A 16,199-nucleotide genomic window follows, 5' to 3' on the forward strand; every position below is an offset into this window, starting at 1 on the left:
GGGGTCATTTGTGGGGTAGCTATCATCCTGACACCTAGGGGCCTTTGCAATCTAGGCTTGGTGCAGGGAAAAAAAAGTGTTCCTCAAAATGTTGATAATCAATGTTAAATTTGTGCGTCTCTGCAGGGACTGATAGGAGTTTACAGCGGGACCTTTACAATGTGCTTCTGGGCAGCAGATTTTACATGTCCGGCTGTAAGCCGTGGGGGATCTATTCTGAGCGCAGCAGTTTCCATAGACTCCAGCTCCTACAGAGTCGATGTAAACTCCTGTACAGCGCACACCAAAGATAGCCAATGTTCTGTTTTTGTTAGGATGCATCGTTTTGCGCTACCGCTCTCATGTGAGCACTTCTATAGGAACCCATTGGTTCTTTTAGAAGGGCTCTTTTTGCGCACCCAGAAACAACTCTCGTCTGACCGAGCCCTTATACCGCAGCTTCTGGTGGGGATCTGCACATGGATTTTGCCCTTTCGATGGACAAAATCTGCATGCGGAATTCAGAATGGAAACAAGCGTTTCCATGTCAAGCAGTGACATATTTTTTCCCTGGACCCCACAGTACACATGGGCTGCACACTCCATGAACTGAGTCTTTCTGCCTTCCATGAAAGCAGTGGTTTAAATCCCTGTATGCAATAACTTAATGGGTTTGTGCATCTTTAAACAGTTGAAGGTGTATCTGCTGCCAAGAACCGCGCCAATCAGATGTCCGTGCACAGTTGGCATTACAGGCAAAGTTCCCATTCATTTCAGTGCATGCAATACCAATCCAGGCTACTGCAGTAGTAATGGAACTGGGGTCCTGGACAGCAACCCCTCACCAATCTACTACTGATGGTCTATCCTGAGGATAGAACATTAATCGTTTAAAGCTGGGCATCCCCTTTTATGATGCCTCTACAGCCGCAGATATAGGGGTACAGAGGTAGCAGTCAAGTTCAAGCTTTAATTGATTTAGGGGGTCCAAAGGCCACATAAGAAGCCACCAGTATTATAGGTGGCATGTGGTACTGTAGGGGGAAACCCTTTTACAGGTTTTTCACATGTCCTTTCAGTGTTCACGTACCTTTGGGGTGTTGGATCTGTCCGAATGCAAAGGTGCATCATCAGCCCCGCCAGGTCCTGTAGTGGCCCAGTACATGCTTTCATGGTCCCCTCCATAATGTCATACATGTAATGTCTTGTCATTCTGTTGTGTATATTGCACAGCTGCAGTGAGTGATGGGTTAATGTCTACAAAATATGAGCTGTCTGACTATGAATATATCAGTTCTATCCTGTCACTTGGTGTGAGAGAATGTATAAATGTGTGTGCTTGAAGGTGGGAGTGGTCTTCAATCTGTCTTTCATCTTGAGTCCTACCTGAGGAGGAAATGCAGAGGCACATGGGGGCACCTTCAGCCCTCCTGTGTTGAAGATGGAAGAAGAGCAGAGGTTTCCCGAGTGCAAGGATCTACATGGACTGTAAGTGAGCTCCAAAAGAGAGAGTTAGCAGAGCGCAAGTTCAGTTAGTCAAGGCCTAGTGCAGAGGTACTCAATTGTCTGTGTTTCACACTCAAGCGTATTGAAGTCTGGGGCGGCCAGTGGAGGTACTTGTCTGCTGGAGAGTCTGTGGAATGACCTTACCCCTTTCCTCCTCTGGAGTGTTCCCCTTCCAGGAGAGGCACCTGACAGATAACGTGGACTACAGGGCCAGTACCATGCTGAGTTTCCTCCCTGACCTCAAATCTCTTGTTTTACCTGCACTAGCGCAGCTTGTGAATTTATGCCTTGTACTACTAAAGTGAAGTTTGCAGTAAAGTTATTTCCAGGCCCTGACCAGTCCTGGGCACCTGAGGTACTTAAACTGTCCGTGGCTCATTTATTTACCCCGCCGATGGACATGCCGGGGGGTGTCGGAACGGTGGCGTCACACGTGACAAATCCCTCTACTCCTGTTATCCTATTTATTGGGCATCCCCCATGTCCGGAGGAGGCCCAGCGCTGCCCTGGCCTTGGCTACATGTGTCCCTCCGGGAGGGAGCCTGGTAAGTTGCGCCGTGACAAGCCAACACTTTACCCTCCCAGCTCCTCAACGTATGTCATGTGTCTGCAGTTACTCTACGGGACGCTACAGTCCCACACCTAAACTCCGGACGGTGGAAGGCATTAAATTCAGTAGAAAACGTTCACACCGGCTGCTATGTGTATCTGATGGGCTGAGCCTCCTGCTTAACATGCTGGGGGACGGGTAGACCGGTCAAGGTGGATGGAAAATGGAATGGAGAAAAGTACATAGATAAGGACAAGGACTACCTGATCCAAAGCACAAGGGACCTCAGACTAAGCAGAAGGGTCACCTTTGAACAAGATGATGACCCTAAGACCACAACCTTTAGTGGCCTGGCCAGAGCCCTGAACCCAACGGGACTTCTCTGGAGAGACTTGACAGTGGCTGTCCACAGACGGCCCCCATCCAACTTGACAGAAAACACCCATATCCAGGGGTGCAAACCTTGTGGCATCATCCCCAAGAAGACTGAAGGCTGGAATCACTGCCAAAAGGGGCTTCAACTAATACTGAGTCCGGGGGTGTGAATACTTATGTCACTGCGGAACGGGAGGTTTTCATTTTGTAAAAATTACAAAGATTTCTCCGGTTCTGTTGTCACTTTGTCATTATGGGGTACGGAGTGCAGAATGATGGGGACAGAAGGACACAACATAACAACATGTAAAATAGTCAGAGGCTGTGGATACTTTCCGGACTCATTGTGTATAGTGGACTGCATAAAATCGAACCAGACTTTAATAAAAAGCAGAATGCGCTTATCTATGACGGCTCCCCTAACTTACTGACTGATACTGGTCTCATCTAAATAGACTGTTTTCCTGATTTTTAATATTTAATTTAATTCATTGAAATTCCTAAAAGAACCTAATAAATGTGCTATCAATGATTAAAAATGATTTAAAAGACGTGTAATTACCGATGGAAACCAATAAATACCGTCATACTGACTCATTCCTGGCTATAATGCGCTCCCAGGATACATTATGGACAATGCACCTTGGAACTGATCTATCAAAGGTTGTAGTTAACAGACAAAAAAGACCCGATTTGCATAATGTTTGCATAATGACTCAATTTCGCCATATTAGATGCAATGACATAACATTTTTGATATCATAATGCTGGGTCATAAATTGACTCAATGTCATTATGCAAAATAATGCAAATGATATCATTTTTGTAGAATATTTGCTCGGGAGCCGGGCACATGATGGAGTGACCCTCATCACAGAGGGCAGCGACGGGAAATACCTGAAATAAATGGCTTCATAGGACCACGGAGAGGAGAACTAGGCAGGAATACGTTACCTTGGAGCCTCCAGATGATGTCTGGACTAAAGGGAAGCGTCTCCGATATCCTCAAGACAAGAAGTCATCAGTCTGATGCCGAGTATCATTATAACTGTATCTGCACGAAGAATAACCTGTAAATATAGTATATAAAATACAGCTAACATTACATCTACACAGGGGAAATAATGTAACAGTACAGATAAATATACATCTATCTCACATCTATCTATCTATCTATCTATCTATCTCATACCTATCTATCTATCTATCTCATATCTATCTATCTATCTATCTATCTCCTATCTATCTATCTATCTATCTATCTATCTATCTATCTATCTATCTCTCTATCTATCTATCTATCTCAAATCTATCTATCTCATATCTATCTCACAGCTATCTATTTATCTTCTATCTATTTATATTCTATCTATCTATCTATCTATCTATCTCATATCTATCTATCTATCTATCTAGCTCATATCTATCTATCTATCTATCTATCTATCTATCTATCTATCTATCTATCTATCTATCTATCCCATATCTATCTATCTATCTATCTATCCATCCATCTATCTATCTCATATCTATCTATCTATCTCCTATCTATCTATCTATCTATCTATCTATCTTCTATCTATCTATCTATCTATCTATCTATCTATCTATCTATCTATCTATCTATCTATCTATCTCATATCTATCTGTCTCATAGCTATTTATCTATCTCATAGCTATCTATCTATCTATCTCATATCTATCTATCTATCTATCTCATATCTATCTATCTCCTATCTATCATCTATCTAGCTCATATCTATCTATCTAGCTCATATCTATCTATCTATCTATCTATCTATCTATCTATCTATCTATCCCATATCTATCTATCCATCTATCTATCTCATATCTATCTATCTATCTCCTATCTATCTATATATCTATCTATCTTCTATCTATCTATCTATCTCATATCTATCTATCTATCTCATAGCTATCTATCTATCTCATAGCTATCTGTCTATCTATCATCTATCTATCTCATATCTATCTATCTATCTATCTATCTATCTATCTATCTATCTATCTATCTATCCCATATCTATCTATCTATCCATCTATCTATCTCCTATCTATCTATCTATCTATCTATCTATCTATCTATCTATCTATCTATCTCCTATCTATCTATCTATCTATCTATCTATCTATCTATCTATCTATCTATCTCATATCTATCTGTCTCATAGCTATTTATCTATCTCATAGCTATCTATCTATCTCATATCTATCTATCTATCTATCTCATATCTATCTATCTCCTATCTATCATCTATCTAGCTCATATCTATCTATCTAGCTCATATCTATCTATCTATCTATCTATCTATCTATCTATCTATCCCATATCTATCTATCCATCTATCTATCTCATATCTATCTATCTATCTCCTATCTATCTATATATCTATCTATCTTCTATCTATCTATCTATCTCATATCTATCTATCTATCTCATAGCTATCTATCTATCTCATAGCTATCTGTCTATCTATCATCTATCTATCTCATATCTATCTATCTATCTATCTATCTATCTATCTATCTATCTATCTAGCTCATATCTATCTATCTATCTATCTATCTATCTATCTATCTATCCCATATCTATCTATCTATCCATCTATCTATCTCCTATCTATCTATCTATCTATCTATCTATCTATCTATCTATCTATCTATCTATCTATCTCCTATCTATCTATCTATCTATCTATCTATCTATCTATCTCATATCTATCTGTCTCATAGCTATTTATCTATCTCATAGCTATCTATCTATCTCATATCTATCTATCTATCTCATATCTATCTATCTCCTATCTATCTCCTATCTATCTCACATCTATCTATCTAGCTCATATCTATCTATCTATCTATCTATCTATCTATCTATCTATCTATCTATCTATCTATCTATCTATCTGTCTATCTATCTGTCTATCTATCTATCTATCTCATATCTATCTATCTCATATCTATCTATCTCATATCTATCTATCTATCTATCTATCTATCTATCTATCTCATATCTATCTATTTCATATCTATCTATCTCCTATCTATCTATCTATCTATCTATCTATCTATCTATCCATCCATCTATCTATCTTTCCATCTAATATCTATCTATCTCCTATATATCTATCTCCTATCTATCTATCTGATATCGATCTTCTATCTAAATATTTCTATATATAAGTAATGTATTCACACACTCACCAGCAGAATAGTGAGTGCAGCTCTGGAGTATAATACAGGATGTAACTCAGGATCAGTACAGGATAAGTAAAGTATGTACACAGTGACTCCACCATCAGAATAGGGGGAGTGCAGCTCTGGAGTATAATACAGGATGTAACTCAGGATCAGTACAGGATAAGTAATGTATGTACACAGTGACTCCACCAGCAGCAGAATAGTGAGTGCAGCTCTGGAGGATTTACAGGATGTAACTCAGGATCAGTACAGGATGAGTAATGTATGTACACAGTGACTCCACCAGCAGAATAGTGAGTGCAGCTCTGGAGTATAAATAATTAGGTATGCTATGTAAACAAATAGGCCGGCTTCACACGGGCCCGATTCATGTATTGCAAGATTACTTTGAATTGGGCCATACACATGAGCAATTTTTTCCCTGCATTGCACTGTAATGCAGGAAAAAAATCACAGATTCCCCATCATTTGGCATGGTCCCTCATTGCCCAAATTGTTTTCTATACGTCTGACGGCAGCATTGTACTGCGCTCTAGGTGCACGCGGTGCAGTGTGATGCGCTTCGAGGTCTCCCAATTGAAAGCATTGTTTCATTTCAATGGTCTTGTTCAGATAAATGCGTTTTTTTCCGCACAACATCTCCATCCAAGAAAAGGTGGGGCCGGCTCTATCTTTGTCTGTATTACACAGAAAGCTGCCATAGACTTCTATGGCAGCTAAAAAGCGGGAGGGGAAGGGAGTTACACTGCGTACAACGGAGGGAAAAGAAGACAGTCGGCCCTAATTCTGCATTTAATTGCCATTCGACCACACAGCAGGGTGTAACACGCCGGCGTGTGAACTCACATTTCATTGCAAAAAAAAAGCGAACTATGCGAACACGGACGTATCAGCCCGCTTCTTGCCATCTCCTCACTTCGTTCATGTGAAAATACGCCCCGTACCGGCGAACATATATTCGCATACGCTCGTCTGAATACACAACTTTTTACGTAGTTTATCTGGAGGCAAAGTGTAAAATTGTGTTGTAGCTTTTTAGAAAGTAGAAACCAACCCGGACGGCATTGTTGGCTTTGCTGGGCTCCTCTGCCCGCTGTGAGTCTCGCTGCTGGGCTCCTCTTCCCGCTGTGAGTCTCATTGCTGGGCTCCTCTTCCCGCTGTGAGTCTTATTGCGGGGCTCCTCTGCCCGCTGTGAGTCCCGTTGCTGGGCTCCTCTTCCCGCTGTGAGTCTCGTTGCCGGGCTCCTCTTCCCGCTGTGAGTCTCGTTGCGGGGCTCCTCTTTCCGCTGTGAGTCTCGTTGCCGGGCTCCTCTTCCCGCTGTGAGTCTCATTGCTGTGCTCCTCTTCCCGCTGTGAGTCTCGTTGCTGGGCTCCTCTTCCCGCTGTGAGTCTCGTTGCTGGGCTCCTCTTCCCACTGTGAGTCTCGTTGCGGGGCTCCTCTGCCCACTGTGAGTCTCGTTGCCAGGCTCCTCTTCCCTCTGTGAGTCTCGTTGCGGGGCTCCTCTGCCCACTGTGAGTCTCATTGCGGGGCTCCTCTGCCCACTGTGAGTCTCGTTGCTGGGCTCCTCTTCCTGCTGTGAGTCTCGTTGCGGGGCTCCTCTGCCCGCTGTGAGTCTCGTTGCGGGGCTCTTCTTCCCTCTGTGAGTCTCATTGCGGGGCTCCTCTGCCCACTGTGAGTCTCGTTGCTGGGCTCCTCTGCCCGCTGTGAGTCTCGTTGCTGGGCTCCTCTTCCCGCTGTGAGTCTTGTTGCTGGGCTCCTCTTCCTGCTGTGAGTCTCGTTGCCGGGCTCCTCTTCCCGCTGTGAGTCTCGTTGCCGGGCTCCTCTTTCCGCTGTGAGTCTCGTTGCCGGGCTCCTCTTCCCGCTGTGAGTCTCGTTGCCGGGCTCCTCTTCCCGCTGTGAGTCTCGTTGCTGTGCTCCTCTTCCCACTGTGAGTCTCGTTGCTGGGCTCCTCTTCCCGCTGTGAGTCTCATTGCTGGGCTCCTCTTCCCACTGTGAGTCTCGTTGTGGGGCTCCTCTGCCCGCTGTGAGTCTCGTTGCCGGGCTCCTCTTCCCTCTGTGAGTCTCGTTGCGGGGCTCCTCTGCCCACTGTGAGTCTCGCTGCTGTGCTCCTCTTCCCGCTGTAAGTCTCGTTGCCGGGCTCCTCTTCCCGCTGTGAGTCTCGTTGCTGTGCTCCTCTTCCCGCTGTGAGTCTTCTTGCTGGGCTCCTCTTCCCGCTGTGAGTCTCGTTGCTGGGCTCCTCTTCCCGCTGTGAGTCTTGTTGCTGGGCTCCTCTTCCCGCTGTGAGTCTCGTTGCCGGGCTCCTCTTCCCTCTGTGAGTCCCATTGCTGGGCTCCTCTTCCCGCTGTGAGTCTCGTTGCCGGGCTCCTCTTCCCGCTGTGAGTCTCGTTGCCGGGCTCCTCTGCCCGCTGTGAGTCTCGTTGCTGTGCTCCTCTTCCCGCTGTGAGTCTCGTTGCTGGGCTCCTCTTCCCGCTGTGAGTCTCGTTGCTGTGCTCCTCTTCCCTCTGTGAGTCCCATTGCTGGGCTCCTCTTCCCGCTGTGAGTCTCGATGCCGGGCTCCTCTTGTCGCTGTGAGTCTCGTTGCCGGGCTTCTTTTCCCGCTGTGAGTCTCGTTGCTGGGCTCCTCTTTCCGCTGTGAGTCTCGTTGCCGGGCTCCTCTTGTCGCTGTGAGTCCCGTTGCTGGGCTCCTCTTCCCGCTGTGAGTCTCGTTGCCGGGCTCCTCTTCCCGCTGTGAGTCTCGTTGCGGGGCTCCTCTTTCCGCTGTGAGTCTCGTTGCCGGGCTCCTCTTCCCGCTGTGAGTCTCATTGCTGTGCTCCTCTTCCCGCTGTGAGTCTCGTTGCTGGGCTCCTCTTCCCGCTGTGAGTCTCGTTGCTGGGCTCCTCTTCCCACTGTGAGTCTCGTTGCGGGGCTCCTCTGCCCACTGTGAGTCTCGTTGCCAGGCTCCTCTTCCCTCTGTGAGTCTCGTTGCGGGGCTCCTCTGCCCACTGTGAGTCTCATTGCGGGGCTCCTCTGCCCACTGTGAGTCTCGTTGCTGGGCTCCTCTTCCTGCTGTGAGTCTCGTTGCGGGGCTCCTCTGCCCGCTGTGAGTCTCGTTGCGGGGCTCTTCTTCCCTCTGTGAGTCTCATTGCGGGGCTCCTCTGCCCACTGTGAGTCTCGTTGCTGGGCTCCTCTGCCCGCTGTGAGTCTCGTTGCTGGGCTCCTCTTCCCGCTGTGAGTCTTGTTGCTGGGCTCCTCTTCCTGCTGTGAGTCTCGTTGCCGGGCTCCTCTTCCCGCTGTGAGTCTCGTTGCCGGGCTCCTCTTTCCGCTGTGAGTCTCGTTGCCGGGCTCCTCTTCCCGCTGTGAGTCTCGTTGCCGGGCTCCTCTTCCCGCTGTGAGTCTCGTTGCTGTGCTCCTCTTCCCACTGTGAGTCTCGTTGCTGGGCTCCTCTTCCCGCTGTGAGTCTCATTGCTGGGCTCCTCTTCCCACTGTGAGTCTCGTTGTGGGGCTCCTCTGCCCGCTGTGAGTCTCGTTGCCGGGCTCCTCTTCCCTCTGTGAGTCTCGTTGCGGGGCTCCTCTGCCCACTGTGAGTCTCGCTGCTGTGCTCCTCTTCCCGCTGTAAGTCTCGTTGCCGGGCTCCTCTTCCCGCTGTGAGTCTCGTTGCTGTGCTCCTCTTCCCGCTGTGAGTCTTGTTGCTGGGCTCCTCTTCCCGCTGTGAGTCTCGTTGCTGGGCTCCTCTTCCCGCTGTGAGTCTTGTTGCTGGGCTCCTCTTCCCGCTGTGAGTCTCGTTGCCGGGCTCCTCTTCCCTCTGTGAGTCCCATTGCTGGGCTCCTCTTCCCGCTGTGAGTCTCGTTGCCGGGCTCCTCTTCCCGCTGTGAGTCTCGTTGCCGGGCTCCTCTGCCCGCTGTGAGTCTCGTTGCTGTGCTCCTCTTCCCGCTGTGAGTCTCGTTGCTGGGCTCCTCTTCCCGCTGTGAGTCTCGTTGCTGTGCTCCTCTTCCCTCTGTGAGTCCCATTGCTGGGCTCCTCTTCCCGCTGTGAGTCTCGATGCCGGGCTCCTCTTGTCGCTGTGAGTCTCGTTGCCGGGCTTCTTTTCCCGCTGTGAGTCTCGTTGCTGGGCTCCTCTTTCCGCTGTGAGTCTCGTTGCCGGGCTCCTCTTGTCGCTGTGAGTCTCGTTGCCGGGCTCCTCTTCCCGCTGTGAGTCTCGTTGCTGGGCTCCTCTTCCCGCTGTGAGTCTCGTTGCTGGGCTCCTCTTCCTGCTGTGAGTCTCGTTGCTGGGCTCCTCTTCCCGCTGTGAGTCTCGTTGCTGGGCTCCTCTGCCCGCTGTGAGTCTCGTTGCTGGGCTACTCTTCCTGCTGTGAGTCTTGTTGCTGGGCTCCTCTTCCCACTGTGAGTCTCGTTGCTGGGCTCCTCTGCCCGCTGTGAGTCTCGTTGCTGGGCTCCTCTGCCCGCTGTGAGTCTCGTTGCTGGGCTCCTCTTCCCGCTGTGAGTCTCATTGCTGGGCTCCTCTGCCCGCTGTGAGTCTCGTTGCCGGGCTCCTCTTCCCGCTGTGAGTCTCATTGCTGGGCTCCTCTTCCTGCTGTGAGTCTTGTTGCTGGGCTCCTCTTCCTGCTGTGAGTCTTGTTGCTGGGCTCCTCTTCCCTCTGTGAGTCTCGTTGCTGGGCTCCTCTTTCCGCTGTGAGTCTCGTGGCTGGGTTCTTCTTCCCTCTGTGAGTCTCGTTGCTGGGCTCCTCTGCCCGCTGTGAGTCTCATTGCTGGGCTCCTCTGCCCGCTGTGAGTCTCGTTGCTGGGCTCCTCTTCCCACTGTGAGTCTCATTGCTGGGCTCCTCTACCTGCTGTGAGTCTCGTTGCTGGGCTCCTCTTCCCTCTGTGAGTCTTGTTGCTGGGCTCCTCTTCCCGCTGTGAGTCTCGTTGCGGGGCTCCTCTGTCCGCTGTGAGTCTCGTTGCTGGGCTCCTCTTCCCGCTGTGAGTCTTATTGCTGGGCTCCTCTTCCCGCTGTGAGTCTCGTTGCTGGGCTCCTCTTCCCGCTGTGAGTCTCATTGCTGGGCTCCTCTTCCCGCTGTGAGTCTCATTGCTGGGCTCCTCTTCCCGCTGTGAGTCTCATTGCTGGGCTCCTCTTCCCGCTGTGAGTCTTGTTGCTGGGCTCCTCTTCCCGCTGTGAGTCTCGTTGCTGGGCTCCTCTTCCCGCTGTGAGTCTTGTTGCTGGGCTCCTCTTCCCGCTGTGAGTCTCATTGCTGGGCTCCTCTTCCCGCTGTGAGTCTCATTGCTGGGCTTCTCTTCCCGCTGTGAGTCTTGTTGCGGGGCTCCTCTTCCCGCTGTGAGTTTCGTTGCTGGGCTCCTCTTCCCACTGTGAGTCTCGTTGCTGGGCTCCTCTTCCCGCTGTGAGTCTCGTTGCTCTTGTTCTACACTCGCTTGTCCTTGATACACTGTTGTTGATTGTTTGATTTCCATACACTTAGCACATTTCCCCTCAAGTAGCAGCTTTCACCTTTCCTCCTGTTGTCACATTCTATTATCCCGTCTCTTTATGCTTTTCTTCCTTCATTCCTTTTACACAGCTGTTACTGCATTAGCTCCTTTATTCAGGTTCTCCTCATTTGATCTTTCCCGCGGTCATTTTCATTGTCTCATAGCGACACAGTTGCAGAGTATCTGTTAGTGCGGAGTGTTCGGTATTACAATGCTCAGTGGGACGACTTTACTTCTGGAGTTGTCTACACAGATTCAATAACTCGAGGGGTTGGGCAGGATTAGAGGAATGGGTCTTCTGTTTTTTCCACAAACAGCGCCACTGCTTTCCATAGGCCGGGTCTGGTATTGCTGCTTAGTCTATTCACGTGAATGAACTGCTATACCTGACATGTTCTCCAACATTTGGGGCTTCTTCACATATTTTAGTATCATTATGCTGCTGTGATTAGTATAACGGGGCGAAAGAAAACCATTGATTTCAATGGTTTGGTTCCTAATAGCGGTATTTTTGTCATTAATAGTACGGGCAAGATAAGATAGGACTTGGTTAATACTAGGTGCGGGAAAGAGGGGGCAGGATCCATCTTCCTGCTGTTTCTTTTTAAACTTGTGCCCTATGGCGTGGAGTTTAAATGGCTTGAAAAAAGCAAAAAAAAACTTTTATGCGTAACTGCGCTCCATAGCGGTGAGCATAGTTGTGCGTATGCCAATGTTTTTTTGCCCTTAGTAAGATTTTGTACATATAGAAGGAGTCAAACATAATACAGAACGGAAGACTATGGAGACTGTCAGGAGGTAGGCTCATGAGATAGTTAGCCAGGCTAAGATGTTGCTGGCCCAACTTCCTACCCAAACCTTCCAACAGCTAACACCATTTATAACTTATACAGAGCCATACATCTCACTAGTAGAGGTGAAAAAATCAACTATCCGTCCTGCGATGTAACAGATGACTTAAAGGGGTTATCCAGCTGTAATACCTTCCTGCTGCCCTTTTTGTTTTCCCTTTTACATTTTTTTCTCCCCAGTTTCATAGCTCTTCCTTTTCCAGTGACATCGCTACATGAGGGCTTGTTTTTTGCGGGATGAGTTGTAGTTCTCACAGCCATCATACAATATATTGAAAAAGTTTTAAAAACTTTTAAGCGGGGAGAAATTCAAAATAAAACAAAGCTTCAATTGCCTTATTTTGTTGGGGTTGCTTTTATGACATTTATGGGGCAGTACAATTACAATGTTACCTTTCCTCCGTTCTGCGGCTCCGTGTGATTGTGCCAAATTTGTATCGTTTTAATGTAGCATTACTTAAATAAATAAAAAGCTCGCTTTCTGTCGCCATCTTTTGATCCCCGTAAGTTTTTTTAGTTTTCCCTCAATGTGGTTGTGTGAGGGCTCGTGTTTTGCAGGATTACCTGTAGATTTTTTTAATAGTTTGATAAGACTTTTTGATTGCTTTTTTTTTAGGTTGACCTACAGACGCAACTTGGGCATTGCATGCTGTCTTTCTTCTGACACTGTTTGCTGTAAAGATAAATAAGGGTTTTTTTTAGATTTTTATTTTTAAACTTTTTTCAGAAAGTACAAAAAAAACTTTCTTTTATTGATTTTAACCCCTTCAAGACCAGAGATTTATCACTTTTTTTTTAGATTTTTGTCCCCATTTCCCAAAACTTTTTTAATTTTTCAATTACCATAGCCATTTAATAGTACCATTAAAAAAATACAACATATTTCTAATGGTACTATTTAATGTACCATATAATGTACGGAAAAACGTTTAAGAATTAAAAAAATGTTCAATTCTGGCAGTGATATTTAAATATCCTGATTGGGATTGAAATGTCCTGAACAGCCCCCCATGATGAGATCACAGGGGGTCATTTGGCCTCCTGAAATCTCTCTTCTTACTTCTCTACTCTTAATAATACGAGTTTCCTTTTCATTTTACTCAAATGGAACCCAACAAACGGCAAAGACTCAACTTTCTGTTTTCTATTCTAGGAAAAACTGGACTACAGCCTATGTTGTGCTTTCTGAAGAGAGGTTGGAGTTCTATAAGGACGCCAAGGAGCTGACGGCAAACTTGGTTAGTGTGAATGTTCTCAGTCTAGGAGTGGAGTTGGAGACGATACTAATGTTTCATTCTGTAATGGAAGAAGCATGGGCAGTTTTTAAGGGGTCGTACCACAATTACAAGTTATCACCTATCCACAGGCTATCCACAAGGGGAGAACTTGCTGATCAGTGGGGGTCTCATTGCTAGGACCTCTTCTGATCTCAAGAACAGGGTTCCCGTATCCCCTGTCCTCCTCAATTGAAATTGCAAGTTCAAGTCTTCTTTGGAGACTAAAAAACAAGTGTAAAAATTAGTCTAGAAAGTTTTATTAATTATTAGAAGGGAAAAAAAAGTATTAAAAGTTTAAAAAAAAACTTTTTCACATATTTATAATACAAAAAACAAAACAGAAAAAAAACACCATATTTGGGATAATTGTGTCTGCAAAAGTCCGATCTATCATAGTATGGCCGGCCTCACGCAGGCGATCTGGATTCCGCATGTGGGAGCCCGTAGCGGAATCCATCTCTGACCGCGGCTGGCGACCCCGCATACATGGCATTTCTTTGCCGCGGATGACCAGGGTAGTGTCTTCTAAAAGATAGCACTCGGGAGAATTATCCCATCGTTCCATTCCATTTGCATTGCTTTTTCACAGGGAGCATTACAAGGCTTATAGGATACTGGCACAAGTGAATTGTCAGATGCCCCAATGTTTCCATATTTGGTAAAAGAAATTCTGAAACAACTACAAACATTCTGTCGGAATTCTTCCAGCTGTTGAAAGTACCTCTTGAATCTTTAGCCTTACGATAGATTTTGTGGTCACATGACAGTTGTGTTAAAGGGGTTGTCCCGCGGCAGCAAGTGGGGGTATACACTTCTGTATGGCCATATTAATGCACTTTGTAATATACATCGTGCATTAAATATGAGCCATACAGAAGTTATTTACTTACCTGCTCCGTTGCTAGCGTCCCCGTCGCCATGGTGCCGTCTAACTTCAGCGTCTAATCGCCCGATTAGACGCGCTTGCGCAGATGGGTCTTTTCCCTTCGGCTCGGCAGCAGCGGCGTTCTGGCTCCGCCCCCTTGTACACGTCATCGCGTAGCTCCGCCCCCATCACATGTGCCGATTCCAGCCTCCTTCTAGCGGAATATTATAGTTGTTTAATGTTTGTCATTGTGCTACAATGTTGCCATTTTACCATCTTGCAACTAAAAGTTCAGCCTTAGGGCGCCCACTCACTGGCGTTTGCGATTTTCGTGCGTGAAAAACGCAGCGTTTTCCGCGCGTTTTTGACGCATTTTCCGTGCGTTTTTGACGCATTTTCGTGGCTTTTTCGCGCCTTTTCCGTTAATTTCCATTGACATTCATGGGTGCATTAAGAGAAAAATAAGGACACATATGCAACTGACAGTTCCTATGTTAAAAATTGCAACGGACTGAAAAAAAAAACGCAAGTGGACAGGAACACATTCAAAACTAATTGCTCTTCAGAAAAAACGCAAAGGAAAAAAAATCGCCAGTGGGTGGGAGCCCTTAACAAGATGCAGCTTCCTATGGAAGAGCATTGATTTGCTCAAAATAGTTTTGCTCAAAGTGTCTCAAAAAAGCGTTTTCAAAAACTGACACAAAGTTGCAAAACATCACAGCAACAATCATAAAGATTTTGTCCAAGTGCACAAAAATCACTACATGCAAGTGGCGGTCTAATGTTCACCGACGACACATTAATGACATAATTAGGGCAAAAGGCAAATTAAGAAGGAGATAATTAAATGTATGCGCTTTCTGTCCTAGAAATGCAACCGCAGCGCTCGCTGTTCCATCTATGGCAACTAGTACAATTTCAGGAGCGAGCGGTTACAGCACATTCCACTTTGTACTTTTTTTGTATTGCGCCCGAGGAGAGAACATTGATCTTCGTTTTCAGAGATGTGACAGATAAGTTGTTGAGACAAATCTGGCATGTATTCTTATAGCCTTAGATATAATGCTGTGAAAGTTTACAAACCTCTGCCTGGCATTAAAGGGAGAACAAGTCAATGAGAGGATGATAGTGCAGGGACATGCAGAAACGCATTTGACAGAGCCCAATTGTGAAGGATACCCAAGGCTGGATGAGACCTGCCATACCTTATTGGAATGATGGCTGCCCGAGAAGGTGATTTTCAAGCTGGAGTCACTTAGAATAAGCCATTTCCTCTTTTGGCAGGTGACAAAGATCAGTTTAGTCCTCACTGCCAAGAGTATCTGTCATAACGGATCTCTTTCTAATAAATGAAGAAAATATGAAAAACAAAGCAGAAAAGAAAATGATATTTTTTTTATTTGTTACTGACTCGAGCCGGGAGAGGACGACGGCTTGTCACAAAGCAAAGTCAGTGGAAGTGAACAGCAGGCGACGACTCTGGACGGCGAATAAAACCACTTCTGATACTTTGGGAAAAACCTACGAAAATGTTATTGGATTTGATTTAAGAAAAAAAATAAAGAAAATACATTCTGACTAATCAGAGGGATTCGTTCGTTTACATCTTGTTACCAAAATATGTAACTTTTAAGCAACAATTGGAGGAATTTAATAATGCGCCAAACCTGTCTGATTGAAAATAGCATTTTTACTACACATGCTTGTGTTAAAAAAAAACAAAAAACTGTGCGCTTTTTAAAACAGTGAGATTTAATAACTTGCTCACTGCTGAGACCCTATCTGGAGAACGGGGGTCCCTTGTCCCCTATCCTCCTTACTGCACCCCTCACAGTGAGGAGGAGACTGAATGGAGCACTATTCACACAAGCGCACTGCCGTTCCATTCACTTGCCGCTCGGCTATTTCTGTGAGCCCCATTGAAATGAATGGAGCACTAACCGTACATACTCAACCAGCTCTCCATTCGAGTGGCATCACTGCAGGGGGAGAAGCAACCCCCAGTGTGGCAGTAAAAGTGGATTCGAAATTCTGGTTTTCAAGATCAGCAGGGGGCTCAGCAGAGAGACCCCAAACAATCAGCACGTTATCCCTACCTTGTGGACATCCTGTGGCTAGAGGATGACTTAGAATCT

The 16,199-nt window shown here is 46.2% G+C and overlaps 1 protein-coding gene across 1 annotated transcript in view; it reads left to right on the forward strand.

Moving 5' to 3' along the window:
• Nucleotides 1–16,199, forward strand: part of ARHGAP15 (Rho GTPase activating protein 15) — a 730,617-nt gene that overhangs the window by 135,309 nt on the left and 579,109 nt on the right. Inside the window, exon 6 of the mRNA XM_066575178.1 lies at nucleotides 13,076–13,160. Within this exon, the coding sequence (XP_066431275.1) occupies nucleotides 13,076–13,160 (85 nt within the window). The remainder of the gene's footprint in view (nucleotides 1–13,075; nucleotides 13,161–16,199) is intronic.

This window comes from Eleutherodactylus coqui, chromosome 8, assembly GCF_035609145.1.
Source record: "Eleutherodactylus coqui strain aEleCoq1 chromosome 8, aEleCoq1.hap1, whole genome shotgun sequence".
NCBI lineage: Eukaryota > Metazoa > Chordata > Amphibia > Anura > Eleutherodactylidae > Eleutherodactylus > Eleutherodactylus coqui.